This window comes from Thunnus albacares, chromosome 20, assembly GCF_914725855.1.
Source record: "Thunnus albacares chromosome 20, fThuAlb1.1, whole genome shotgun sequence".
NCBI lineage: Eukaryota > Metazoa > Chordata > Actinopteri > Scombriformes > Scombridae > Thunnus > Thunnus albacares.
Genome location: NC_058125.1, coordinates 10,912,164 through 10,940,095, shown reverse-complemented (window position 1 = coordinate 10,940,095; position 27,932 = coordinate 10,912,164). Strand labels below are relative to the sequence as shown.

At 39.6% G+C, this 27,932-nt stretch overlaps 5 protein-coding genes across 6 annotated transcripts; 3 read left to right on the top strand and 2 right to left on the bottom strand.

Annotated features, from left to right (window-relative positions):
- Positions 1-207: 207 nt before the first annotated feature.
- On the top strand, positions 208-11,254 carry LOC122971082 (uncharacterized protein C7orf50 homolog). The gene is made up of 6 exons (XM_044337549.1): positions 208-317; positions 677-823; positions 912-1,031; positions 7,221-7,441; positions 9,749-9,830; positions 10,347-11,254. The coding sequence occupies exons 2-6, from the start codon at positions 692-694 to the stop codon at positions 10,524-10,526; spliced, it is 735 nt and encodes a 244-aa protein (XP_044193484.1). The 5' UTR covers positions 208-317; positions 677-691; the 3' UTR covers positions 10,527-11,254.
- On the bottom strand, positions 1,042-7,214 carry LOC122971078 (G-protein coupled estrogen receptor 1-like). Its single transcript, XM_044337543.1, has 2 exons — positions 6,091-7,214; positions 1,042-5,727 (listed from the first exon to the last, which is right to left on the bottom strand). Exon 2 carries the CDS (start codon positions 2,602-2,604, stop codon positions 1,456-1,458), a length of 1,149 nt encoding a protein of 382 aa, XP_044193478.1. The 5' UTR covers positions 2,605-5,727; positions 6,091-7,214; the 3' UTR covers positions 1,042-1,455.
- Positions 11,255-12,035: 781 nt separating the features above from the next.
- gnptg (N-acetylglucosamine-1-phosphate transferase subunit gamma) lies at positions 12,036-15,809 on the bottom strand. 2 transcript variants are annotated; one of them, XM_044337545.1, is made up of 11 exons: positions 15,729-15,809; positions 14,567-14,621; positions 14,144-14,211; positions 13,912-13,966; positions 13,688-13,771; positions 13,488-13,581; positions 13,116-13,230; positions 12,943-13,025; positions 12,648-12,776; positions 12,441-12,522; positions 12,036-12,346 (listed from the first exon to the last, which is right to left on the bottom strand). In XM_044337545.1, exons 1-11 carry the CDS (start codon positions 15,784-15,786, stop codon positions 12,267-12,269), a joined length of 903 nt encoding a protein of 300 aa, XP_044193480.1. In that variant the 5' UTR covers positions 15,787-15,809; the 3' UTR covers positions 12,036-12,266. The 2 variants fall into 2 exon arrangements, with proteins under 2 accessions (XP_044193480.1, XP_044193479.1); XM_044337544.1 differs by lacking the exon at positions 15,729-15,809 and adding an exon at positions 14,740-14,882.
- On the top strand, positions 14,883-18,072 carry tsr3 (TSR3 ribosome maturation factor). The gene is made up of 6 exons (XM_044337546.1): positions 14,883-15,353; positions 15,826-16,036; positions 16,531-16,724; positions 16,819-16,986; positions 17,468-17,522; positions 17,899-18,072. Exons 1-6 carry the CDS (start codon positions 15,233-15,235, stop codon positions 18,053-18,055), a joined length of 906 nt encoding a protein of 301 aa, XP_044193481.1. The 5' UTR covers positions 14,883-15,232; the 3' UTR covers positions 18,056-18,072.
- Positions 18,073-19,394: 1,322 nt separating this feature from the next.
- On the top strand, positions 19,395-27,894 carry pdpk1b (3-phosphoinositide dependent protein kinase 1b). Its single transcript, XM_044337542.1, has 14 exons — positions 19,395-19,579; positions 21,553-21,843; positions 22,056-22,098; positions 22,226-22,363; positions 22,474-22,618; positions 22,725-22,822; positions 23,176-23,251; positions 23,387-23,455; positions 23,871-23,967; positions 24,121-24,294; positions 24,450-24,667; positions 24,886-24,943; positions 25,249-25,401; positions 25,543-27,894. The coding sequence occupies exons 1-14, from the start codon at positions 19,556-19,558 to the stop codon at positions 25,654-25,656; spliced, it is 1,698 nt and encodes a 565-aa protein (XP_044193477.1). The 5' UTR covers positions 19,395-19,555; the 3' UTR covers positions 25,657-27,894.
- The last annotated feature ends 38 nt before the right edge of the window (positions 27,895-27,932 follow it).

Below are 27,932 nucleotides of genomic sequence, written 5' to 3'. Positions count from 1 at the left end.
TTCACTGCCTGTAACTATGTTTATCTGTTAAATAAACTAATAAAATAAAAAAATAATACTTAATTGTGTCCAACTATTAATGCTGCGTTACTAATGACTAAATAACTGAATAACTTAATCGTGTGTCTCTACCAGAGATGCTGAAGGCTTCAGTAGTTTTCTCATCGAGGCTCTTTGAATCGCTCACACCCGTTGACCAATCACAAAGCAGGGAAAGAAATCTGTCCAATGACGCTTCACCAAGGTGATTTTACTTCCTGGTTGAGCGCCCATGCTTGTTGTGGAGTGCTCCGGTACACGTTTCATTCTCTCTACATGTAAGTTTAGCATTTTGAACATTTTAAGAACAGTAATGATAAAAAAAGAACAGATAAAAGTAATATTTAGTCCATGATAAAGTTTTGGTGGTTAAAATATTTTATGTGGGCATCGCGGGACTCAGCATAAGTTTGCCTGAAAATCGAATAGCCTGTATTTCTTTATTTACTCCTCTTCGGGGAATAAAGTCAAAATTCAAGCAAATTTAAGTGTTGACCATTTAACTATTGAGTTGCAGTGGAGGTCAATATTTTCTTGTTATAGTTAACAAAGGTTTATCATAGCAAAGGAAGTATGTAATACCCCTGTGTCTGTTTATCTGTCTGTTAATAACATGCACATTTGTTTTTCTTTGTAGGACTTAATCATTATCATGGCCAAAGACAAATCTTTGAAATCAAATCCTCCTAAAAGGAAGAAATTGAGTTCAAACGACAGTGAAGATCATGTGGAAGAAATGACGGACAACAAAGATAAAAAGAAAAGGAAACGGATGGATGTAGAGGTGAATAAAACAATAAATCATTACTTTACTCTTACCAACCAAAAATCACTCATAATATATTTAATCTTTTTTTCTTTATCCCATTCAGGAGGCTCCAGTACAGATCCCTGAAGAAACAATTGCAGCAGATGATGAAAAACCGAAAAAAGACAAGAAACGCAAAAGGAAACAATTGACAGAGCAAACACAGAAGACAAAACCAACTGAGGTAAGAATGCTGAGATTTGTTTCCTTTAAAAAGTACACAGCATTTTATGTTTCTAGTCTCTGTGGGCAGCCAGCTGAACTCAGACTGCTGATTTCTGTTGCTCCATACAGAAAACTTTTTGGTGATAACCTAGTCTTGTACATCACATTCTCTATTGTTTCTTAAAAACAAGGTGTTTAAAGGTACTGAAAACCACAGTTTAAATTCTTGAAGCCTTAAAAATGTCATCATTCAGACCAGTAAGTGAGAGTTCACATTATATTCTTACAGTTGAGGTTAAAGTAACTGATCCCCACTTTCCAATAAATGTTATGCATAAAGCCTGAATAAATTATTTAACAGAGGAGTTTTCTGAACAGTAGGAGTGCTGCTGCTTTTATATTGTCCGTTGATTGTCTTTATCACATGTGAAACAGATATATTGTTAACTAATATCTGTGTGGCCTACTGTATGGAGTTGGTTTTTATTTGAGGGGAGTATAACAGTTTGTGGGAGGTTGTTAGAGCTTGAATGTTTGAACTGGTTTGCTGCTTCGCGTGTTGCGCGTCTGCATGAGCTTGCAGCAGGCTGATAGTTGGAGTTTCCTGAGGATGACTGGTTCATTTTGGCCCATCTGGTCTTCTGCTGGAGAAAAAGCCTCAGTTTCTCCTTAAAGGTCTCCCCGAGGAAGCTGTAGATGAGCGGGTTCAGGCAGCTGTTGGAGAAGGCTGCCAGCCTGACTGCGTGACCTGTCAGGGGGTAGTCCTGCCGTAGTGTGCTGCCTTTCGTGTCACCTCTCAGGAGGTGAACACTCACAAATATGTTCTCTGGGAGCCAGCAGAGGAAGAAGACGCACACCGCTGCAGAGATCATCCGCAGGGCTTTCTGCCTGCGAGGCCTCTGCTGCTGTTCCCTCTGACTGCGCTGGAGCACCTGCGCTATTCTCCAGTAGCACAGACCCAGGACGCAGAAAGGCAGCAAGAACCCCAGCGTCACCTCCAGCCACTGAATCTGGGACACGTTTGCGAAGCAGAAGTGGAGCTCTCCAGCGTGCTGCGCTTGAGCGATTGCGAAGGGGAGCACAGTGAGCAAGGATGAGGACACCCAGATGAGGCAGCAGCTGAGGCGTGCGCGCGGCATGCTGCGACCTACGGAGCCGGTCAGTGCGACAAACCGGTCAAAGCTCATCCAGGTTAAGAAGAAGACGCTGCTGTACATGTTGACCTGCTGGAAAAGGTTCATGAAGGTACAGAGGCTGACCCTCTCATAGTAGCCCTGCTTCAGGTTGAACACCTCGATCAGAGAGTCAGCGACAAGGGCGAGGTCAGCCGAAGCCAGGTTCACAAAGTAGAGGTCCGGGGCTGTCAGCTGGCCTCTGTGGTCCAGGTTGACAATGAGGATGAGGATATTCCCAAAGAAGCCAACAGGGAACAAGAATATTGTGTAGAGGCTGGAGAGGAGGAGGCTGATCATGTAATGTTGATGACTCTCTGAAGCTGCCTGCAGAAAATCTGAGACAACTGTGTCATTCAGTGGAACAGTGAAGTTATTCTCAGTGATGACTTTATAGTCCACGTACATTGTCATGTCCATGTCACACTTTGGTGATGAGCTGGTGCTAGCAGTAGCTAACCATTAAGTTGCTATAGTTCTTAGTTTTCCAAGGGTTTTTAGACCCTGCGGAGATGGCAGTGCCATCTGTTTTGTCTTTACGAGCTGTTGCCTTCTTAGTTGGATTGAAGAGTTGATGCTCAGGTTTTGCTCTAGACAGAGAGGAGAACTACAGTGAGTCCAGAGGTTGTTTTCAGCTTCTTAAAAGCTAAATGTAGTGTTAAAGAATACACTTCCAGTAGGCAGACATTTTATACACAGTATAAATTAATGAAATATAATTGGCATTCAAATCAGGCCAAGGACCTTTGTTGCATGTTGCTCCTGATTTCTGTCTTTCTCCCCTCTGTTCCTGTCATTTCTCTACTGTCAACAGTCTAATAAAGGCATAAAATATCCAAAAAATGCAACAAATTGTAACAGTAGTTATGCTGCTTTAGAATAATTGATCAAATTTGTGATACTTTTGACAAATACAGTGACTTTCTATTGGAAACTATAAGACACAACTAGACATTTAGCTTTAAAATGATCTGTGATCAGCACTGAAGACATCAATATAAAACAGCTTTAACTTACCTGAGTTTTGTTGCACAGCTCGCCGTCTTTCTAAATCTCTCTGTCCTTTGGTAGTGACTGTAAAGCTAGAGAAGTGTCGTGGTGCCACCCACCACTTGCATCAAGAAACACACAAACACACACAATGCAGGTGCACACAGGCAAATCAGATGTTTTAACCAAACATTACATCTTAACTACAGTTTATTAACAGTACTGTAAGTAGACATATTGAACAGCCTCTGTGCATTTTCATATTATTTTAGTTCATGAATAATTATGTCAAGTCTGGACATGGAGCCAACTTGTCAACGTTTGCACTGAAGTGTGAGCACGACCACGATTGTCGAATGTTAAAATACGTAAATATGGGAGTCAGGGGATTTTTGGCAACGACAGACTAACAGCATGTTTACACTAAACAAGATGAAGGACAGACATGGATAGAGGCTGATCATCTTTTCTTTGTTCAGACTCCCGAAAACACCAAAAGATGCTTTCTTTTAGTGTTTTATTTTACAGAATCTTTGCTTTTTATTCTGTTTTACAGGCAGCTGTTTGAGACTGTAGATGATTCCTCGTGTTGGTGTTGTAGTGCGTCACATTTTCATTTAATGATTTTATGACATTTGGATTTTCTTAAAAAGGAGTAACATCTATGAAATCATGGAGTTAAACTATCAGGTCTGACATTTCACATGACGTCAAAATCTTATGCAACCCAACTCCCGTCTCAATTTTCCTTCTGGTCCTTGATTTTGTGCCACTCTGTGCTGACATGTGTGATCCATTCAGATCAGTTATTCCTAGAACAGGTGCCCGTCAGTTTCTTGAAAGGAGCTGGAAAGTTCAGAGTATGACTCCTCTGTTTTTTTTAGTTCTTTAACAGTTATAAAAAGTCATTCCCTGAGGAATATTAACACTTCTGGCATTTCAGCAGCTGGACTGAATTTAGAAACTGACTTCTATGTTCCTACACTTAATGTTTCCTATTTGGCATTCTGGGTGCTGCAGATGTTTTTCCAGGCATTTTGTCTAGATGGGCTTTTGTGCAAATCATGTTTATGAGTCTGATTCTGAGAAGAGAGATGTGTCTAAGATGAGTAAAATCTGTTATGTCATTAATATTGTTATTGTTATGTTATTAATATTCATAGCTGTTGATTTGAATAAATATATTGTCATAAATAAGGACTTTGCCAGCATTTTGCACAATTCTGTATATTTATTTTTTGTTAAATAATGTACAAAAAATTACATTTAGGAAAAATAGCTTATAGCTTGCAAATTTTCAGCCACTGGAGATGCTAGAAAAGAGAATACATTTATGTTTAAAAAAAAATTACGGGTACTTTCAGAAGATGAAAAGGCAAAAGCATTTTAAAAGTGAATGAGATGAGATGCATCAGAAGAGTTCTGTCCTCTAGATGAGAGAGTTTTATTCCTCTATGACTCAATGTCCTGCAGAGTATCTGAGATCTCAATGTGGGGAGCTATGATGTTTCTGTTGGGTTGTGTGCGCCCTGGGCTTCGACAGCTTTGACAGCAGTCTTTCAGCTGCCTAAACGCTCCTTGGAGACTCTCTCGACATGGCCTGTGCATGAACAGCACGAGCAGCAGGCTGATGCTGCTCCCTGAGAACAGTACAAACTCCGCCACGCTCAGAAACACTCGATCATTGCTCCCCTCCGTCTGTAGTTGGGTTCCTCTCAGCAGCACCACGCTGTAGAAGAGCTGGCAGAAAAACATCACAGCAGTGACTGTCAGGAACACTGGACCCTCCTCAGACCCGGAAAGGAAGCGTCCTTTAGATTTCCACTGCCGGACGCAGCCGCATATGAGAAGTCCCAGTTGGAGAATGTAGGGAATCAGAAAAGCCAGGCACAACTTAGCTGCTGCATACAACTTATCTGAAACAAGGGGACAGACTCGATCCATGGAACACATGCCCTTGTCCTGTAACCCCTCTTTGGGTCCACGAATCCCAGCCAGCACCAGAGAGATCAGAACAGAGGTCAGGATCACTAGAGCCGAGCAGACCCCAGGCTTCCTCAGCAGGGCATGGGATGGCGGATCAAGTGTTAGGACATAAGCCATGAGCACTAAGACAAACAGGCCACAGAGAGAGACCGTGTTGATGGTGAAGGAGAGAGCAGCACAGCCCAAATGTGTAGTCGTCAGGTATTTCGGTCTGTAGGCCACGGCGTAGAGAGAGAGGAGAAGGAGCAGCAGCTGGATGCAAGAAAAGACCCAAAGCAGGCAGTCAAGCCAGGCAAGCCGTCTCTGGGCTCTGTAGGTCTGGATGAAGCTGTAGAGCAGGAAGCAGCCTGCGATGAAGCCCACAGCAGCCAAGAAACCGTAGACATAGTTTGCTCTGGAGATGATGTCATTGGCTGCAATTTCTTGTGATATAGACTCAGAGCTTAAGCAGACCGCTGAAGTGGAGTTGACCATGATGGTGGTGGTGGAAGTGTCAGGGGTGGAGGCGTCGGCTAATGGTGATGTGGTGCTCCCCACAGTGGTCGACAAGTCTGCACTTTGATTTGACTGGAAAACAAAAGAGAACACACCCACTGGTGAAATCTTGTCGGCTTCAGCAAGCATCACCCTCCACTGTTTGTCAAGCATTTCCTCCCTTCAGGGGATGAGCAGAAATCCAGTCAACTCATCATAAATGTGCAGTAAGTGTACAGGTAGCTGGTATAACCTGCTGGACCTTCCTAAATTAACTCAGTTTAACTGAAATGCTGGAGGTTATTGTTAAGCATCAGAAATGTTCATGTTCAGTAGAAATAATACAAAGTTAGTTTCTGAATTTTTTTCTACGGCTACTTGTCCCTGTTGGCCAGTCTTTGTCTGCAAGCCCTTTAAGGAACTGCCTGCACAGTGAAAACACATGTTTCCACTTACCATTTTTTTTGCTTTCGTCACCCTCTCGTCTCCTGTTTGTATCTACCAGCCCGACGCTGCCGACTGACTCAAAGCCAAAAAGCTCTGAAAATGATGCTCGTAGCATGGACACGACCGCTCACTATGAAGGGTTTTTATATTTCTGTGGGCAATAACCCACCAGCATACTTTCAGAATGACTTCGTGGCCATGTGATCAAAATCTTTTCCTCCCCTCCCTCTTTTTTTTTTTTTTTTTCATCACCGTGTAGAGTTAGGTCGGTTGAATCAGAGAGCATACTGTGTCCCTTGTTTAACTTGCCGTGAGAGTCAAATACAGTCTTTATAAGTTGTGCTGTGGGCACCGACAGCTAAAAATTGCTTTAATATGGTTCAACAATTTTCTTCAGAGTCAGTCTTTTGCCATGCATCAGTTATTCTGCAGACGCATGGATTTTCAATTTCACTCTGTTACAAAGTGAGAATAACACATTCTCTCTTTATCTTTGTGAGTGTTGTCTCCCAGCAAAGTGTCTCAGTCATGAAACTGAAAGTGTTGAGAAAAAATCCACTCATAGAACACCTGCTTTTCGTGGTTCTTCTGTATGATTTGGCAAAAACAGACGGTTATTTTTAAACAGCGCAAGCATACCTTGTGAATAGTAGTGCTTCAAATACAGTGCAGAAGGGATGTTGCGCACCACAGAAAACTTTACCACACCTTAAAAATGCATGTGATGCTGATCTCATAAGGCTGTAGACACAGGAAACGTCCCTCTGAACTGCAATGCAACAGGAAGCGATCCAAACAGACAAAGTGCATGTATCTTTCACTTGTCTTTTATTCTGTTGCACAACAAACACATGAGTTTTACAGTCATTAGAAATCAAACGTTATTTAAGGAGGCATATAAAAAGTAACCCCAAATAAGTGAGCCAGAAAACTGTAAAATGAATTGGCAGGAAATAGCAATGTATATAAATCTGAAAAACTTGTTCTAATTTGGTCTTATTCAGTCACAATCAGTGTGAGTTATTTATGGATGCTTGATAAAGGTTTACACGAACACTGTAGATGATAAGGGTCTACAGAGGAAGGTCTGTTAATGTAGATAAGTCCCACGAGCTTTTTGTTTTGCTTTGATGCGACAGATTTCAGATCCACCCAGTCACCCTGCAGGGACACATGAGCAGGAGGGAGAGGAGGGAGAGGAGGACTTGAGTCCCGAGGAGCGGCGGGTCCTGGAGAGAAAGATGAAGAAGATCCTAAAAAAGGAGGAGAAGAAGAGGCTTAAAGATGAGGGGAAGACTGCACAGAAAGCTGAGGCACCTGGACCCACTGCGTCTCAGCTGGCGTTAGATTACCTCACCTGGTAAGAAAACACTCTTATTCAGGACAGAACAGGGGAATCAGCATGTTAGTCTCCTGCTCATGACGTCATCACTGCTTACACAGGAAACGGCAGGTCCAAAGCAGCTCAATGTCAGTGTCCACACATAAACAACACAGTAGTTTAAATGTACTTTTCAGGTGTTTTAACACTGATATAGATATAAGATTAAAACTGTTTCACAAGGTTCTTTATGCACATGGTCCACTGGCACTAAATGTAATATGAACCATTTTTTTCTAGCAAAAATATATGTCATAAATTTAAAAAATAAATAAAAACATCATTGCGGTATGTGCAAAAGTTTGGGCACCCTGAGAGTTCTGAAGTCTCAGATTCTTTTTACAAGGTCTCAGATCTTAATCGGCCCGTTAGGCCTGAGGCATGTCAACAATTATCATTAGGAAATGTCAGCTGGTGCCAATTTCAAAGCTTTACAAATAATCTGACTCTTCAAACCTTGTGTGAACACTAAGTAACCACGGGTTCCTCCTTTAAGCAGCTGTGTAAGACTCTGAAAATGAAAGTTATTGATGCCCACAACGCAGGTGAAGGCGACAAGAAGATAGGAAAACAATGTCAGCTTGCAGTCTCCACGATGCAAAAAGTAATTAAGAGATGGCAGTTTAGGAGAACTGCCAAGGTCAAGATGAGATCTGGAAGATCAAGAAAACTCTCAGAGAGAACTGCTCGTATGCTGGTCAGAAAGGCAAATCAAAACCCCCATTTGACTTCAAAAAAACCTGCAGGAAGATTTAGCAGAGTCAGGAGTGGTGGTGCCCCGTTCCACTGTGCAGCGATGCTTACACCAACAAGACCTTCATGGAAGAGTCAGTGGAACACCTTACCTGCGTCCACATCATAAAATCCAACGTCAGAAGTATGCAACGGAACATCTAGAAAAGCCTGATTTGTTTTGGAAACAAGTGCTGTGAACTGATGAAGTTAAAATAGAACTCTTTGGCCACAATCAGCAAAGATATGTTTGGAGGAAAAAAGGAGCAGCATTTGATGAAAACAACACCTTGCAAACTGTTGAGCATGGGGGTGGATCTATCATACTTTGGGGTTATGTTGCAGCCAGTGGCACAGGAAACATTGCACGGGTGGAGCTGAAAATAGGACGGCTTCTACAACAGGATAATGATCCTAAACATACCTCAAAATCCTAACCCTAACCCTACCTCAAGAGATGCAAGCTGAAGGTTTTGGAATGACCCTCACTGCCCCCTGATGTAAACATAATTGAAAATCTGTGGGTAGATCTTAAAAGAGATGTGCATGCAAAACAGTCCAAGAATATTGCAGAACTAGAAGTCTTTTGCAAGGACGAACAGGAGAAAATCTGTGATATCTGCCTGAGGGTGGTGTTACTAAGTACTATGTAAAGTCCTCAAACTTTTGTAAATGCCACAATGATGTTTTTATTTTTTTTTTGTTCAATTTATGACATAAAAAGTATCTATGCTTTAATGTTTGCTGAAAATATTGTGTTTTATGTTCCATATCTTAGAGAGGCTGTGTTTACATTTTTTTCAATTAAGTGGTGCCCAAACTTTTGCCTACAACTGTAAAGTTCAGTTAACTAGTCATAATGAGCAGCCAGTGTAAAGAAGCTCTGGTCACTCTGAAGGAAGCTTTCTAAAGTCTGAGAAAATGCCCCTGACGATGTCATCAGGGGCATTTTCTCTTATCTCGACCAAAGACTAAAACTTTTAAACAAAGTCTGTGTCGGGGCTCAGAGTTTGAAAGATGTATGATGAAAGATCCTGAAAATCAGGATCAAATGAAAGATACTACCAAGTTGTATTGTGGGAAGTATCTCTGCCTCTAGGGCTTTGATTTTGCCCGTTCTCTTGTGAGTTACACAACTTTAAGAAAGTGTTTTTTAAAAGTTTTTCTGTTATTTTGTCCTCCCTTTGTTTAGTGCAGTACCAGTCAAAAGTTTGGACACACTTTCTCACTCAAGAGAAAAGGAAGGCATGTCTATATACTTTTGACTGGTACTGTATATAAGAGAACAAAATACCAAGAACAATACAAAGCATATCACAAATGATCATTGAGTTGAATCAACACCTTTTATGATCATTTCTCAAGATAGACTGAGCATTATAAGCTTCAGAAGTGTGGTATTTGTTGCAGGGCTATTGTGCTGGATGGTCTTTGTCTTTATGATTTTGTGTCCCACCCCCTATACGTGCAGTATGTGCTTTTGTGGGTAGTTAAATGATGTTATATTTCAGCCCTTACCCGCAACTTCTTTTTGATCTGCATTTGTCTTTGCAGCTGGGCTGAAAATCGCACAGAGTGGAAGTTCCAGAAGACCAGGCAGACGTGGTTACTGCAGCATATGTTTGACTCCGAAATGGTAAATGTGATCATTTCAGATTGGGGGAAGTTTTTTTTTTGTTTTTTTTTTTAGCTGAGGTTTAGAGCGGGAGAGGCATTAACTTCACAGCAATGTCTTCCTGTTTGGTTAGTGTAAGTTACACCAGCTCCCTAATTTCCATTTAAAAAGGCCTCATGACACATTTGACCATTTTTGTGTCGTTATTAAAGTGTGGAATAAATAATGACAAATGTGTACCAAATACGGTAAATCCACAAAGTCATTGTCAGTAGTTCTAAATTCATTCAAGTCATTTTTGTTATGTGATGTGTCATCTTTGCACTGCCAATATTTATGATCCGCCCTAAAAATACATTGATATGCTTCTTTTTACAATTACTTTATTTTTTATTTGCAGTAAATATTTGCTACTATCCATTAGTATCTATGTATTTACTTGCTTTTTTAAAGACTAAAGAGTAGTAAAGATATGAACACTAATGGACAGACAACAGGATACAAGCAACACAATCAATTCAAAATACTTGTTTTCAGGTTCCAGATGAGAAGTTCTCCATATTGCTCCAGTACCTGGAGGGGCTACGTGGAGGAGCCAAGGACACCACAGTGCAGAAAGCCTTAGTACTGGTCCAAGAGTCAGGACAAGCACCAGAGGACAAAGTTGTCCAGCAGAGGGCGCACAGAGCCAGAGAAGTTATCCAACTGCTCTCCTGACCTTCCAGCATGTAGGAAGACCTCACATTTACCAGAAAAAGACTGAAACATCAGTGGACTGAAAGTTTGCCCTGATCGCAAGCTTGAACTGAAATTGTTGTTTTATATGTTGTTTTTTGGATTGGTTCATAGGGATAGGAGGGGTTTTGATGATATCACCAGTGTCAGACATGTCTTTTGTATGTACATGTGTCTTTTTCTCCTCCATAGATTGACAATAATCATGTGTGTATTGTTGCAGTCTTATCCCAAAAACAACAAAACATAAAAAAATCTGAAAAGTATCATTTCTTTTACAAGTTACACCAGCAGCACAGGAGTGCAATTGTTGATTTTCATGACTTTCTCCATCTCTAAACATTAAGAATTCAGAAGTCAACGGCCAGTTTCACCAGTATGGACAGATGAGGAGAAATATAATTCCCCACAGATGAAACAGAAAGCTGAGAGACTGTTGCAGTTAAAAGTCTCAGGAATGTTTGTACTCAAGACATGTTTGTGCGTGTCAAGGCCCATAATCTGTGAAGTCACTGATGAGAATAACTTTTCTCATACACTCAAGGTTATAATCATGATAAAAAACCTTTTGGTTTTGTCACAAAAACTCATTCCAACTGAATAGTTTATGATCCATACTTGTGTGTGTTAGATATGTGTTTCTCTACTTCTTTTTTGGATTAATGTATCCCATGTAACTCATTCTCAAATTAAATCTGACTCATTATGTGCTTGGTTTTGCCGAAATGTAATTACAACTTCTACATACCACACTGTTATATATATATATATATATATATATATATATATATACATATATAACCAAGCAGTCTTGTGCCCATAATCACCTCTGTGTCCAAAACAGGTATAGATTTAGGTCAAAGGCAGCAGCTGTGGGGTCAGGGGAAATGTAGGTTTACTGCACTATGAGAGACACTGACACTTTAACTGAGGTCACAAACTTCTCACAGGAAGGAAACTGAGAGTTTAGGTGAAGGCGGCTGTTACATTTTTTATTTGAGCTGTTTTTTTTTTTATATCACTTTTGCCTTTTGGTCTGACACAAATACACATGAAAACAACAGTTATTTAATCAAATGCTTTAGATCCTGCTCTTTATTTGGTCCAACAGGAGAAAGAGTTGTTGCTTTGTAGATATACCCTTGTAGGTGTTGCACCCTTTGTAGATATTTTCTCAAAATGTCTTCCACCTGGTACAAGGCATTCACAGTTGTTCAGTGTACCATTTGGGGGGAAAAAAAGGTGGGAAAGAAATAAGTTTTAGTGTAATTCTTCATCCGTAACAGTTTTTTCTCCTGTAAAAAGTCTGTGAAACAGCTGAAGACATTGAAGTGTTGAGACATGAATACAACTTTTTTTTCCCCCTTAAAACCTTTTCATATTTCTCAATATGCTGCATGTTTACACAATTTTATCATTTAACAAGATCTTCCTCTCTGTTGAAATGTCTTAAAAAAGGAGCCAGTGTCATTCTGTAGCTCCTCTGAAAGGTTTTTACTTCTGCTGTAGAGTCTGGAAAGTGTAACAATCCACAAATGAGTTCAGTTTTTGTCTTTCACACTTCTCAGGTATATTTGCGCTGCTGTCCTGTCACCTCAGTGACAGCAACATTGTCCAGCCAGTTTCGCGGTCACTCACACTGACCAAACAAAATCTTCAAATCCAGTCAGGTGATGGAGATATGAATGGAGAGTGGAGGCAGTGACTCATCCCGGGTGATTTTCAAAGCTGATCAAAAAGGCCGTCATCTCCTCTTAAGTGTCGATCCTTAACCGTCACACTCACTGTGCCTTTTGCTTCATCTGTGACAAACAGCAGAACACATTACATACAAAACTGTTACTACATACTGTATAAGATTGTCTCAACTGAGTGAAGACAGCCTCAGTGACTTACTTGGCTTTGAATCAAAGGGAATATTGTGTTGACTGAGGAGAGCGCGCAGTCTCTTAATCTCTTCTCTCTGTTTTTGGAGGTCCTGTACAAAAATATATTAAGTAGAGCGTGTAAACAACTTCCTGTCTTACATGTTAAGCAGCACTGAAATATTATTTATGCTGTTATTTGGAAAAGTACTCAAATCTTTGTAATAAATATACACACCTCGGTACATTTTTGTAAAGAGTTGTCCGTTTCTGGATTGGCTACAACCTCCGGCAGCTTCACCTTCACTTTTTGGCTCTTCAGGAAACCAGCATCCTCAAAAATATCCCTCAGAAGATTATTATATCCCTGCAGCAAATATACACAAGATTATTACATAAACAGGAGCATTTTACATGAAAATGACAGCTAAGAATACAAATGAGTGAAGTGAAATTTAATGTAAATGGAATATGAACTACTCAGTAACCAGGATAGCACGAGTCATGCTGTTTTCAGCTAAACTGCTCCTTACCTGATCAGTAATAAGACCTTCATAGCGAGCCTGCTCAGCTTCATCCCATTCCGTTTGCAGGTTCTCAGTCAGGCTTGGGTACACTTAAAAAGAGCATATGAATGATAAAAATCTCAATTACCACTGACTTAGGCTGCTGACTTGTGCTCTGATACAGTTCTTTTGTCTCTTACCTAAAAGAGAATGTGGATGGCAAACGAGCGGGGTCTCAAAGGTTAGCGAGTACACACAAGTGCTGGGCTCTGAGACTTGAGCAAGCTTGCTGCTCCCACTGCAGACGAGACTCACCTACAGAAAAGTGACATGACACAAGTTACACAACAAACTTTCCATTGTTCATATTCTTGATTTATCAGTGAAAATGATTTTAGGTTGATGTATTGATTGGATAGTTGTCTGATTTAAAGCTATCATGGCTCTGAGGTGACTACTTAAAGGGGTCAAATTAACTGTTATGAGTCAGACACTGACAGAAGCAACTAGGAGCCCCTAAATTACATTAAATAACTACCAGAATGAGTTTAAACATTTAAAACCCCACTAACCTTTGTTTCTCTGTTTCTGGTTCCACAAGTATCACCGTCTCTCATCCACATGCCTGTGAAAGTGTTGTTTGCTATTTCCCACTCCTGCCAGATCCTGTTACACAAGAGGCTCCTCTTACAACACAACTTCAACATACTGCCTAATATTCAAATACTCACATTTGCATTAATAATAAAAGGTTGTCTCTGCTGCATCTTACCCCAGTATCCCACTGTAGGCATTCCATCTAAATGACTGCTCATGTTGGGTGATGTTGTGAAATGGGCAGAATTCATATTTATACCTGAAAAGTGACCAGTCACACAAATATCATGATGTTTGTTTTTTTCCAGATACACTGATATAACATACATCAACTAACCAGCATTCAAAACAGAGAATAACAATATAATGCACACATGACATGTGAAGTTAAATACTAACGTTGACTCTGAGAGACTGAAGCACTTTCCGGCCAACCGATGAAGGTGTGCAGGGCCTTGAGAAAGACAACAGTGCTGACATGATTAGTAGATCCATTGATTAGATGATCAAAAGAACATTTGCTGATTACTTGAAGTAAATATACCAACTATTTGCTTGATAAACTTTCACAACACACAAAGACAGGATTAAATAAATTGTAGGCTATAAAATGTCAAACTATTTTTTTTACCAGACACTGGATTTGGAGTTACTTTAGGCTGTAGTCTGTTTCCTTGAGCCAGAAAAGGATTGTTCAACCTGAACAGAGAAAACAATCTGTCAGAATAGAAAGGGGGCTAAGAAGAAGAAGAAGAAGAAGCACACTGTGACTGACATCATTTTGCTTAATCAGTATCAGAATCATCTTTATTGGCCAATTATGTTTATACAGACAAGGAATTTGACTCTGGTTTAGTGGCTCCCAATGTACTAACACACAATAACAACACAACAATCTTCAGATATATACACAAAAGACTGTGACACTATGTACAGGTGAAACAGTTTTTGAGAACTGTAAACGGGATACAAATAGTGCAGAGTAGTGAAGAGTGCTGACATAAATATCAAATGGTTAAAAAATTACGTTACTTTATATACATATGTAACGAACCCGAATGTGTTTGGCTCCTCCACAATCTTCATTTTACCGGCAATTCCATGTTTTACTGTGTAAACAAAAAGAACAGACTCGATTCAACTCTATTTCTGCACAATGAGGCGCACCTGGTTTAATATTACTGTCATAAAAACAAAATACACTCAGCGGAGTGTAGAAGTACTTACTGAAAAGAGAAGCACAGACCATCCACAGCCTTAATAAATCATATATTTCGTTACACAAACAGTGCATGGCTGATTTTTCAATGACTAAAATGTGTTTCCGGTTATAGTTTTTTAGCTACTTGATGATTGTTCGTCACATGACAGATCACGTGAGCAAAATAAGATGTGCGCCTGCGCTTTCTGCGTCGTGGTTTACGACGTGCTAACCACGATACAAAGTAGCGAGAACCAACTAAACTGTGTTTTAAATTGTATGAAAAGCAGGACAGGATAAATAGAAGCAGGTGTCAGTTTATTGTGATGACTTCTATGAGTTTGTGAAGGGTGTACGCAAGGATAAAATACGAAACATTTGCTTTTGCGAATTATTTTTTGTCAAACATGCTCGTGGTAGCTGGTTGGCTAATAGCGTGCAATATGTAAACAGTTGCGAGTCAGTTTTAAAACCGACAGTAATCTGACAGTTGATAAGTAGCAGTCCACTGAATGCAACATGGGACGAAAAAAACAGGGCAAATTTGTGCGCTGTGACAACAAGGGCAAAGCCAAAGCGCATAAAATGAAAGGGAAATCATTAGAGGCCTTTACAGAAGAAATGCACTCTGCATTTGAAGGTAAAGATGCATTGAATATTGATCATCTTAAAATGTGCTTCTACTGTTTTGTGCTCATGTCCAATTTTACGTGTGTGCTACAAAACCAAGAGTGTACAAAGTAAAATAGTTCTCCAGTATAAAATTGCAAAATTATATATTTTAGGAAGGAAAATTTATAGTAAATGTACCAATGTATACAAACTAGAAGTACATCATTTACAAAACATTACTTAAAGTAAGAATGGAACCATAAAGCATTGATATATAAACTTTGTTATGATCTAATAGTTGTAACAATGTAGGTGGTTCATGTTCTTTTAAAATGAGTTGATTTGATATACAACAGCACACCACCTCTGTCAACCATATATGTGATGAGTAAATGATAATTACCTTTGAGGAAAAATTGCAAAATGAAAACCCTGAAAGTGAGGGGTGTTGACACTGACATCACAATGTACGTCTGTCCACTGTCACTGTGTTTTTTCAGCGAGCCTTCACGTGGAGGAGGGAGCAGAAGCCCCTCAGGTGAAACTGCCTTGTCCACTTGCCATGTGGGAGCTGGGTCACTGCGATCCCAAACGTTGCACTGGCAGAAAGTTGGTGCGCAAAGGATTTGTACGGAACCTGCGCCTCAATCAGAGATTTAATGGACTCATACTGAGTCCAATGGGCACAAAGTATGTGACGCCAGCAGACAGGTGTGTTGAGTTACGTCCTCCATGCTGAACTCATTAAAATCACTGCCGGACTGAAAATAATCTGTACAGTTTTTTATTATTGTAACACACACTGATGATGCACAACAAATTCATCTAATGGTCATTTTTTGGACTGATCAATCAATGATTTTGTCTATAAGATTTCTTTCAAAGTCTAGTGAGCAGCCAGAAAGAGTTAAGATATGCACTTGCATGAAAAATGAAACATCAAACCCTAGCTATGTTTAATATTTAGCATGGTTTCATCGGCAAAGTATTTTTTATTTGATATTGACTAAAATGGTTAATTGAGGATCAGAATTGATCTTAATTGTAAAAACAATAATTAAAAAAACAAAAATTAAATGCACTTAATGAATCTATCCATTGGTTTTGTGTGTGACTCTTAACTCTCAATTTGTTTTGTGATCTAATTTGAATGAAATTGTGGTTAAAAAAAAAAAAAAAAAAATTGTGTGGGTCTTTATTCACAGAGAGATTGTGGCCCAGAGTGGGTTAGCAGTGATCGATTGTTCCTGGGCCAAACTGGAGGAAACTCCCTTCAGTAAGATGATTGGAAGTCATCCCAGGTTACTGCCGTACCTTGTAGCTGCAAACCCTGTCAACTACGGCAAGCCTTGCAAGTTATCCTGCGTTGAGGCTTTTGCTGCCACGTTCTGTATTGTAGGTAAGGTTTGAGCTGGTGGGTGTTCTTTGTAGTTAGTCTGAAATGATCGCTGTTATAGCAGTGAAATTCTGATACACTATATTTGATTTTCCAGGTTTTGAAGAACTGGCATTGCTTTTGTTGAAGAAATTCAAGTGGGGGAAAGTGTTCCTGGATCTCAATAAAGTTCTGCTGCAGCGCTATGCTGCGTGCCAGTCAGAGGAAGAGCTGCTCTCTGTAGAAAAGGACTTTCTTACGGCTAAACCAGAGGAGGAAGAGTTCGGTAAAATAGGGGATAAATATATTGGGGTCCTATCCAGTGTGTGTTTTGCTAATATTTTTGTATTGTAGTGGTGGTTGGGGTCATTTTGTTTTTTGTCACACATCTGTCTTTATTAGTTTTGCTTCATGTGCAACCTTTGGGATGTAAAAATCATACAACACAGTTCTTGAGGCTTTTAAGCTTCACAAATTACCTAAAAGTAACATAATTAAGCAAAATTGCATTGTTTCCTATCCTGATTATCAGACTGGATTACTATTGTGTTTCACTTTGTTCATTTGACTTAGATTCTATATGAATCACTGAACAAATTGGAGATTTGGGCAGTGATTCACGAGTCTGGAACCAGACTCATTGTTCTCTGCATCTCTTGAAAATTGCCTCATACATTGAGAGAGATGCAATTTGTGTCCGAGTTATGACCTTTATTGTTGAAATAATTTTCTTCTCAACAAAAGCTAATCATAGGTCTTGTTCACAGATCCATTTGATGTTGACTCGGGAGTAGAATTTATGAATCTCAACAGACGTCAGTGGTAAGTGATTAGTATTGCACATGACGGCATTGAATATATAACTTCCATCAGAGTGAGGTACTCTCTTGGATGCACTCTTCTATACAGATACATCTTTTAGTGACGTGTACATTGATAAATGTAATATCAGAATTGATCCCGTATTTTGCTGCCAACTGTGCTCAAGTGAAGAATCAGCATTTTTAGATTTGTTTTTCTAGTGTTATGTCACTTCATACAACTGTTAAATTTGCAAGTGAGTGACCTGTCGTGACCTTTAGTAAAAAAGTAGACATTAAAAATATTGTAGACTCTTATAAAACAAATCTGTGCATCCCTAATTAGTTTTAGATGAGTTTGTTTATTGAGATCAACAAACTGTCTTTTCTGTGTTTAGTGCACCAGAAGATGATGATTCTAGCGAGGACACTGACACATCAGAGGACGATGAAGAAGAAGCAGAAGATGAAAAAGTGCAAAACAACGATGAGTCAACAACAGTCTCACATGATGAAGAGGAAGAGGAAGAGACAGAATCAAAGTCAACACAATAAAGCATATTTAAACTATGGATCCTTTTAATACAAGGACTAGTGAATGTTTTTCAACATCACTCCTACATAAAATGAAAGTTATTTTGGGCTAGACGGTTTTGTACAAGTATCCAAAAAATATGAAAATTGTAAATGAATAAACATATGTTTTTGTATTTAATTGCAGAAGAAATAAATGAATATTTCTAACTTTCATTCAGTTGTAGGTACATGTTGGGATACAGTGTTGCCACAGTTTCAGCTGGCTGGTTTGATCAATAATGAGATCATCAATTATTGTAATTATGATACACTTATTTATACTTATTTATATATTTACCACTTATTTCTATATATTTTAATTAGTCTCGCTCTTCCTCTTTCATTTTACTATATCCTCTAATTGGAACTAGAGCTTGAAGGAGCCAAGTTTCACTGCCTTCAGTGTTGCTATTTGCTGTGTTGCTGTGCATGCAACAATAAAGCCTTGTGATCCTCTTGATCAGTAAAAGAGTTTGGAGCTGTGTGAATTCACGCTGCTTCTACATAAGTTAAAACTGCAGAAAAGACTTGTAGATGTATTATAGAGTATTAGGGCCACACAGATGAAAAAAATGTAGAGATTTCAAGAGCAAAGTTGTTACATTTTGAGAAAAATGTGATTATACGTATATTAAGAGAATAAAGTCATAATATTAGGCCTGTGAGAAAAAAAAGCTGTAATATGAGAAACATGTTATAATATGAGAATAAAGAGGTAATTTTACAACAAAAAGTTGTAATTTTTCTCGTAGAATTACTACTTTATTCTTGTAATGTGACTTTTTTCCTCGTAGAATTACTTTATTCTCTATGACTTTTTTGTATTGTAGAATTACAACTCTATTCTCATAATATTGACTTTTTTATTGTAGAAGTACAACTTTATTCTTGTAATAATATGACTTATATTGTAGAATTACAACTTTATTATCATAACATTGACTTTTCTTTATCGTTGAATCACAACCTTACTCATAATATTATGACTTTTTTCTTGCAGAATTATGACTTTAATGGTAATACTATGATTTTTTCTAGCAGAGTTAAGACTTTGTTCTCGTAGAATTAGAACTTTTTGTAATATTATGACTTTTTCTCATAGGATTACAACTTTATTCTCGTTATATTATGACTCGTAATCTCAAAAAAAAATATTCTCTCTCATTGAGGACCTAATACTCGTCGTATAGATGAACCTCGATGCAGAGCATTATTAGTCAGTGTGAAACACAGCGGCGCAAAGAATGTTTATACATCGTACAGTGTGTATTTTAATGATCATCTGCATCAGTGAGATGAAGTAGAGTATGTTGTAAATGTGGCGGAGGGGGGGCGGACACAGCGGGACTCTCCTCTGCTGTCCTGCGGTAACATTGTTGTGGAACGACGTCACAGCTCGAAAATGAAGGCGCAGAGGCAGCCATTACTGGAGCTTCTCTAATTATTTTTATTCCAAATAAATACTCGTGGAAAACTCCCATGGCAAGAGCTACAAGTCAGCTGGTAAGTGTTGCAGCTTTAACGTGAATATCAGCTCGAAGCCGGTGCTCTAAATGTGCAGTGTGGCGGCTGTTTTGACAACAAATAGTTACCTCGGGCCTTCATGTTGAAGAGCGCTGCTAGCCGCAAAAGACCGTTTAACGTTAGCTCCCAGCTAATGTTGGCTAACACAACACTAAAGATTTGCTACGTTACACTTGGCTTTATCGATGTTTAGAGGTTATTCAATTGATTTGGCGCCGACGTAGCACTTTATGTTAGTTTTATAGGATGTATTAACAGTTTCCTTTTGCTCAGTATCTGTTGGCTAATGTGAGCTAAACAGCTTCGCGCTTTCCCGAGCGATGCCACCGCTAGCTAAGCTAACAGTAGCTAGCCGTATTACGTCCCACCTTTTCGGTTAGAAAGCTTTTAAAGTTAACGTTGTACAGTTCAATTGTCAACCTTTTACCTGTCACATTTTGAAAATAACGACAGCACACTAACTTCGCGTATGACGAAGTAACGTCCCCATGAAAGTGGCGATACGGGTTTTGAAGTTAGTTGTCTTGTTACCTGGCTCGCTAACGTTAACGCTGGCTAATTTGCAGGCTGTAAGTTTATAACTCGCTGTCAGAGATGGCCGGCATTATTTGACAAGGCAGCAGGAGCTAACGTTAGCTTCCTAGCAGAGAAAGTTCGCACAGGCCTGATGATGCCCGAGTACTCAGGGTTATGTTAACGTTAGCTGGCATTTTTCTATCAAACACTACACGGATGACTAATAGTAAATGGTCAGGAGATAGTTATATGGCCAGTTGGCAACCATACAGTCAAGTCCGGATAAAGGCAGCTAAATGGCCACACCTTGGTTTTGAATGAGAAAAAGCTAGGCCAACTGAACTAACGTTGACTTGAGTTGTAACCCGAACAGCAGAGTGTTATAGTAGTTCAGTAAGTTAAAAATAACTAAAGTTGGGAGAAGCACAAAACGAGTTATCTGAAAGCACAACCTGTCGCTGCTTATCTTTTGAGTCTTCAGCAATTATTTGATGGGTTTCTCACCAGTATTTTGTTAGCTGCCATGACAGTTTTGATCATGTACATACAATCATCATGTACATGATCAAAGTTCAGTGCAGTTTGAGGTAGTAGGAACAGTTGTCACATGAAAACAGTAACTTGGACATAGTTGAGGGTGGAGGGTGGGACCACCAGGTCAGAAGCGGCTTCTTCAATAGTTGTTGCATGTCTTTATTAATTCTAGACTATGTTCCTTAAGTGGTCTCACTTTAAATTGCATGTCAAAGTTATGATATCCCACCAAGAGTTTTTAGCTGCAGTAAATTTAATTTGGCGACCTTGGAAAGTGTGTCTACACTATATGGTCCAGATCCTCTAAACCCCACCTCTTCTAGTGTCATGTACACATTTTCTGTAAAAAGGTTGGGTAATTGTTTGTTTTGTAGAGCATTATATCGTTTTTATTTTATATTCTGCTGCACCAGCAAATGTAAGAAATTGTATATATAATTTTTTGAAAATATTGAAATATTAATATTTTCTGTTTAATGCCTATTACTATTGTCATTTTATTTATTAATGGTGAAAATACACTAACATGGCAGTTCAAATTTCTGAACAGCAACTAGACAACGTGACATTTTCTATAAATTGATGTACACATTGATACTGGAAGCAGTTATCACAGTTGGTATATTCCAATATTTAGCCTCAAAGTTGCTGGACATTGTTGACTTGCCAGCACACCTGTTGTTAGTCATGATGAAGGGGACAAATCATGCATTTACAGTAGTAGTGTTTGGGTGCATTAAATGGTGCTCTTTGATAGTTTGAAGCAAGGATGCACAGTCCCCAATAGTCCCCAAGTGATGATTCACTGTTTAAACCACATGTGGGCATGGCCTTTAAACAAGAACTCTAACTGCATCACCCTACTAACTGATGTTTTATGAATGCTCCCTCTCTCATTCCAGTATGATGTTGTGCCCATTCAGCCCAGCGTTGTCATTTGTTCCTGCTCGCATCCATCAATGGTAAGAAACCACCCTGACTCCTGCTCGCCACTTGCTATCCCAGGCGCAAGCAGTAGCCACTGTCCCAGCATGGAGGGCTCGGCCTCAGGGGCCCGTGCTGTAGGAGCGTCTGCCAGCAGCCAGGGCGCAGACCTCCGCACACAGCCGGCCGCTCAGGCCCCTCAGCCACGCAAGAAGAAACCAGAGGACTTCAGATTCGGCAAGATACTGGGAGAGGGCTCCTTCTCGACGGTATATACCATGCATTCCACTTAGCTTTTGAATTATACCTGGATAGATGTTGCTACATGCTAGCATTCCTTTGATTAATGTACTTGGATGAGTCATCTTCGATTCATTTGAGGTGAATTGACAAGACAGACCTTAAGAGTTACTAAATTTTCTCTTAAGTCTGACATGAAAGTAATATACCATGTTGTATTTCTTTCTTTTTTTCTCTCAAGGTTGTCCTGGCAAGAGAGCAGGTAACGGGGAAAGAATTTGCAAGTAAGTAGTAATCCACCAACTTTTGCTTAATGTGGCGAATTACATTTAATTATCAAGATTGAAAAGTTGTGTTGTGTATTCTTACTACTTTACTTACTCTATTTTCTTTCTTTTTCCTCTTCTCCAGTTAAGATTTTAGAGAAGCGGCATATTATGAAGGAGAACAAAGCCCAGTACGTGAAAAGAGAAAGGGATTTGATGTCAAATCTAGAACACCCATTCTTCGTCAAGCTCTTCTTCACATTTCAAGATGATGAGAAGTTGTGTATCCTTTAACAAATTCAATTTGTCAAGGCATGTTTTATATCAATAACCTACCAGTTGTTTTGCATAGATGTCTTGTAATCACAGTGATCCTTAACTAGCTTTTCTTAGATTTTGGTCTCAGCTACGCTAAGAATGGAGAGCTCCTGAAATACATTCGCAAAATTGGTTCATTTGATGAGACCTGCACTAGATTCTACTCAGCTGAAATAGTTTGTGCTCTAGAATACTTACACAATAAGGGGATAATACATAGGTAAGACTTTCTGACTTTTTGCATTTTTCTTAATATAATTTTCAAACCTTGTAAAGTGTTTTTTTTTTTCCTTCATATAATTTACAACCCGTTCCGTTCATTTCAGAGATCTGAAACCAGAGAATATTCTTCTGAGTGAAGAGATGCACATCCAGATAACAGATTTTGGAACAGCAAAACAGTTATCATCAGACAGTAAGCAAGGTACAACCACAGTCAGAATGTTGGGGGTTCGATCCCCGGTGCCTCCTGTCCACATGTGGAAGTGTGGGCAGATATTGAACCCCAATTTGTTCCCAATGGTTGTTCCAGCACCTTACATGGTAGCTTGCCGCCGTGTGTGTGTGTGTGTGTGCGCATGCGCGTGAATGTGAGTGTGAATGGGTGAACAGAAACATTGTAAAGTGCTGTGGATAAAAGTGCTATATAAATGCAGCCATTTACCATTAACATAAAGTATAACAGGTGTATTAGTGCCATGAATTAGGCATTTTACCTTTTGTGAGCAGTATAAATGTATTCATGTCTTTTTATCATTTATTTTCATTGTTTGGCAGCGAGAGCAAACTCCTTTGTTGGAACAGCACAGTATGTGTCTCCAGAGCTGCTAACGGAGAAATCAGCCTGCAAGAGGTAATCAGGTTTAGTCATCCTGCAACTCATACAGTTGCTAATCATTGTTTTCATGTTGTGTCAGATAAGCCTGGCATCAGATCACTAAGTTTATTTCTCTAACTTTGTTCCTTTTTTTTTTTTTTTTTTTCTTAGCTCTGACCTCTGGGCCTTGGGATGTATTATCTATCAGCTGGTGGCTGGTTTACCACCGTTCAGAGCTGGGTAAGTATAAAGGGATGTTGTTGTCGCAGCTCAGTTAATGGTCATTAATTCATGCTCTTATAATGGCCAATCAGGGGTGCTCTGGTAATCAAAGTGTTAGGGCGCATACCACATAACCATTTGATTCCGGCTCGGGGACCATTGTTGCATGTCGTTCCTCTCTTGTCTCTCTCGCTTTCTCTCCCCATACTTCCTGTCTCTCTATACGATGACTGTCAGATAAAGGCACAAACACCCAAAAATAACTGTGGGGAAAAACTTTATTTTTCAGTGTTATTTCAAGTGCAACAAATACTAGACTTGAGAATAAATTTGCTGTAGTTCTATCAGTCTAGCAAACAACATTTCACTTGATACCCTCCCTTAACAGTTTTATTTTTTTGCCTTTCCTCTTGTGTTTCATACATTTATGTAGAAATGAGTACCTAATATTCCAGAAGATCATAAAGCTGGAGTATGAATTCCCAGAGAAATTCTTCCCAAGAGCCAAGGATCTTGTCAAACAGCTTTTGGTAGGTCGTCGTATGCAATAATTCATACATGTAAGATACAATGAAATGTAACTTTGGAAATTTATTTGTTAAATGAGTTATCTGTGCCAGTGTTATTTACAGGGAAGTGCTTTTACACTGAATGAAAACACATCATATCTGTTTTTCCTTCAGTCACTGGACCCCTCAAAGCGGATTGGGTGTGAGGAGATGGGAGGGTATGACCCTTTGAAGCAGCACCCCTTCTTTGACACCATCTCCTGGAGTGACCTACACCTACAGACACCCCCCAAGCTGACCCCGTACCTGCCAGCCATGTCTGAGGATGATGAGGACTGCTATGGAAACGTGAGATATTTTATCTCTCTTTTTTTGTCTATTGTTTGCTTATTCAAGGGCAGACATAAGTTGGGATGTCTTGTTGAAACACACGTTTCCCACATAAACCTTCTACAAACCACAGATCCTCAGTCAAACATCACCTATCTTATTTCCAACCTCAGTACGACGACCTCCTGAGCCAATTCAGCAACATGCAGGTGGCCCAGTCCAGCTCATCACACTCCCTGTCACCACACGAATCCACGCCCCCACAAAGGTCCAGCAGCAACATTGAGCAGTACATCCACGACCTGGACAACAACTCCTTTGAGCTGGACCTGCAGTTCACTGAAGAGGAGAAGCTGCTATTGCTGGACAAACAAACCACTGGAAACCCCTGGTAAACCCCTGACGATTGACGATCTGTTTGTGTGTCCGTTTATATCTGAATCCTTCTCGCATTGAAGTCTTGTGCATGTCCAAAAAATGTGAAACTAAGTTAACTTTAATTATAATGTTATAGACAAGTATTTGTGTAGCTGCTAATGCATATTTGTTGTTGATGAATGAGTGTAAAGGAGAGGGTTGTTGGTAATCTGCTTTTGCTTAATTACACAGGCACCAGTTTGTTGAGAATAACCTGATCCTGAAAATGGGCCCAGTGGACAAACGAAAGGTGGGTGAATTCTTACCCATATAATTTGTTTTTTCATATTTATTGTATATTTAAAAATATAAGAAGTTCAAACTTAAAGGTTAAGAGTTTTCTGCCAACTAGACTATACAGTAGCTGTGTTTTTGATAGCTTCAAAGTACAATGTGGACAGGTTTTCCAGTTGGCTCATCAGTTGAGTTTTGCTCTGACTGCTGGCATATAGAAAGTAAAGGGGAATTCCCTGCTGTGGAGAGGAAAGTGTCATGGCCTCATAGCCCCCTCTGTTGGTGAACTAATGTCTCGAGACGTGTGGCATTCCATTGCAGGGTCTGTTTGCTCGACGGAGACAGCTGCTTCTCACTGAAGGACCACACCTGTACTACGTGGATCCTGTCAACAAGGTCCTGAAAGGGGAGATTCCTTGGTCCCTAGAGCTACGCCCTGAGGCCAAGAACTTCAAAACCTTCTTTGTTCACACGGTACATGACTATTTCCGATGTCTGTCCGGCATATTTTTCTCCAGCAACATGCTGATACTTGCCCAAAGTTTAGAATCTCTCCTCATATGTGGTTTACTTTTTTTTTTAATATTGTTTTTTCCTTTCTTGTGATGTTTGTAGCCTAACCGAACATACTATTTGATGGACCCCAGCGGAAATGCTGACAGATGGTGCAAGAAGATCCAGGAAGTGTGGAGAAAGATCTATCAAAGGCACCAAAACCCCGGCCTATAGGAGCACAGTTCCTCCTGTGGCCACTCCTCTTTAGCTCTGAGGCCAATCACTGAGCAGAGTAACACCCTCTTTAGTGCCCTTCATCACCGCAATGTAAACAAACTCTTAGAGACGCTGGCATCTAGACCTTGTTTGTTTTCCTGAGTAGAACATGGGGAAAAATACAACTTTGGATTCAGGGTTGCTTTGCTTGTTCTTTGTGCTCTCTGTGAGGCTTCTATTGCATTTTTCCATGTATGGATGATAAGACTACCACCATGCACATCTGCTTTTTGTACATTCTGCAGGGGGGAAAGAGAATGGCAAGCTTGTGTGTAGAGGGACACAAGCTTGGGTACCGCTAGGACTATCTCAAATGCAAGGACTGGTTTCCTGCTTCAATGATACCATAACACAAAATCTAGCTTTTGTGAACCAGAGCCTATCCTGATATCTTTAATTAAACCATATCCTAATCCTACATCATATGTGCAAGCTGTAGTCAGCCCCACTTCTACTGCATATACTCCATAGTTGTAACAGATACTGTAAGCTGATTCAGTCTCACACGTTTACCAAACTCAAATCCTATATATATTTTTGTCAGAGCCCAAATATTCCCACGGTATTTGAGTTGTTTTTTTTAGTCTCTTGGTACTTGCTTATTGCAGTCCAATTAAGGTCTCGATGTAACAAAGCAGAGTGCCGGTCTGCAGTGAGACATGGGTCTGAATCAGTCTCTGTATAAGTGTGAGCCTTCCATAGCCGTTACTGAGGATGTATTGCTAACAGGGGGCGGGTAAACATGCCACTAGCTTGTACTTCCTAATCATAACTTGCTTATCTTTCCTGCATGGCCAGTTTTGTAGCTCAGCCTTGTCCGCTTCTCTCTCCTAGGGCACTGGAGATATAGTTTATTCAAGTTTAAAGGTGGGTATTTTTGACTGCATTGGCAACCATAGCGAATATTATTGGATGATTTGGCTGTTCTGTACCATTCACTGGCTATTTCTTTGTGGTGTGAATTCTTCAATTTCTTTTTTTTTTTTTTTTCTTTCTTTCTTTTTTCTTTTTTTTTGGTGGGATAGTCTGCTCATCTTCAGTACGTCCTATTGAAAACAAAATCTTATGTGCTGACCACCCCATGCTGAACAGAAAACCTTCATCAACAGTGATACATACACATACTATCATTCTCGGAAGCAATCACAGTAAAGCTTTTGTCCCTGGACAAGATGGCAGAACTGCCTCATCGGGCTCACTGGCTCGTCGTCTTTTTTTTTTTCCATTCTGATGTTTGGCCCAATAGAAATTAAAGCGATTGATTTAACTTGTGCTCTTGTTTTAGCAATATGTATTATCATAATGCTTTTAATTTTTGACATATTACCTTAAGGTCCTATCCAAAGGTCCTCTTCCTTCAGCTGAGTCTGTGTGTGCAGTGTGTGACTGGAGTATAGGTGAATAGGACCCTCTGGCCCTGGGGCCCAGGGCTCAATGTGGTTGGATGTCAGTTAAAGGATATCTATCTGATCCAAATAACCGATGAAATTGCTGTATCTGTCTATAAAGTTGAGGAAACGCTCATGAGAAGCGTTTGCCTCTAGTTAGAAAAATTGTATGAATCAAGTTGATGGCAGTCGGTTACATTGTGTATGGAATACTCTACCTGGCTTGTAACTGACTAGAACTGTGATGTACAGATGATGTATTATTAAAATCTGAAGCAAGTAATGCAATGATATTAGGATACAGTTTTTGTATTTTTATTCTTGTATAAGGTTATTTGATGGCTATTGTCTAGCCTCTAGTTCATTCTGTGTTATTTAAATTCTAATATATGAATCATATTTGGATTGAAGTCATGTTCAGGGGCCATGTTGTGTATGTATTGAGATGTAAAGCCTTTGAATGTGAATAATTATTGTAAACTATAATATTTTACAGCTTTTTTCTTACTATATCATACATTTTCTATTTGCTCAGTGATTTAATCATATTCTGATAATTTAATGAATCTGTTCATTCTCTCTCTGATTATTTGTGCGCTAGGTCAGTAGATGTTGAATGATGAATTTTCCACTTAATGCTTGGTAGTCCAGTAATTAAAGCATGTAGGGATTTAGGCATACAAATAAAGCCACGTGTCCTGTCTTCTGTTGACAACCACAGTCATGACACAGTAAAAGCAGCAGCATTCAGTGGCAATGGCATCTCACATTTTTGCAGCATGTAAATAAAGTACCGGCCCATTATCAATGTTTTTGTGTCGTGGAAATTACTACTCCCAAAATACA

What these genes read in the sequence shown, in the direction of transcription:
- LOC122971082 (XM_044337549.1), top strand. Translation starts at nt 692, where the DNA reads ATGGCCAAAGACAAATCTTTGAAATCAAATCCTCCTAAAAGGAAGAAA. An exon ending in GCGTTAGATTACCTCACCTG is followed by an intron (nt 7,442 to 9,748) that starts GTAAGAAAACAC and finishes TTGTCTTTGCAG; the next exon opens with CTGGGCTGAAAATCGCACAG. An exon ending in ATATGTTTGACTCCGAAATG is followed by an intron (nt 9,831 to 10,346) that starts GTAAATGTGATC and finishes ACTTGTTTTCAG; the next exon opens with GTTCCAGATGAGAAGTTCTC.
- LOC122971078 (XM_044337543.1), bottom strand. Translation starts at nt 2,604, where the DNA reads ATGGACATGACAATGTACGTGGACTATAAAGTCATCACTGAGAATAAC.
- gnptg (XM_044337544.1), bottom strand. Translation starts at nt 14,806, where the DNA reads ATGCACTGTTTGTGTAACGAAATATATGATTTATTAAGGCTGTGGATG. An exon ending in GCCTACAGTGGGATACTGGG is followed by an intron (nt 13,582 to 13,687) that starts GTAAGATGCAGC and finishes CTTGTGTAACAG; the next exon opens with GATCTGGCAGGAGTGGGAAA. An exon ending in TCCCTTTGATTCAAAGCCAA is followed by an intron (nt 12,347 to 12,440) that starts GTAAGTCACTGA and finishes TGTTTGTCACAG; the next exon opens with ATGAAGCAAAAGGCACAGTG.
- tsr3 (XM_044337546.1), top strand. Translation starts at nt 15,233, where the DNA reads ATGGGACGAAAAAAACAGGGCAAATTTGTGCGCTGTGACAACAAGGGC. An exon ending in TGCCACGTTCTGTATTGTAG is followed by an intron (nt 16,725 to 16,818) that starts GTAAGGTTTGAG and finishes TTGATTTTCCAG; the next exon opens with GTTTTGAAGAACTGGCATTG. An exon ending in AATCTCAACAGACGTCAGTG is followed by an intron (nt 17,523 to 17,898) that starts GTAAGTGATTAG and finishes TTCTGTGTTTAG; the next exon opens with TGCACCAGAAGATGATGATT.
- pdpk1b (XM_044337542.1), top strand. Translation starts at nt 19,556, where the DNA reads ATGGCAAGAGCTACAAGTCAGCTG. An exon ending in ATCTTGTCAAACAGCTTTTG is followed by an intron (nt 23,968 to 24,120) that starts GTAGGTCGTCGT and finishes TTTTTCCTTCAG; the next exon opens with TCACTGGACCCCTCAAAGCG. An exon ending in ATGAGGACTGCTATGGAAAC is followed by an intron (nt 24,295 to 24,449) that starts GTGAGATATTTT and finishes TTCCAACCTCAG; the next exon opens with TACGACGACCTCCTGAGCCA.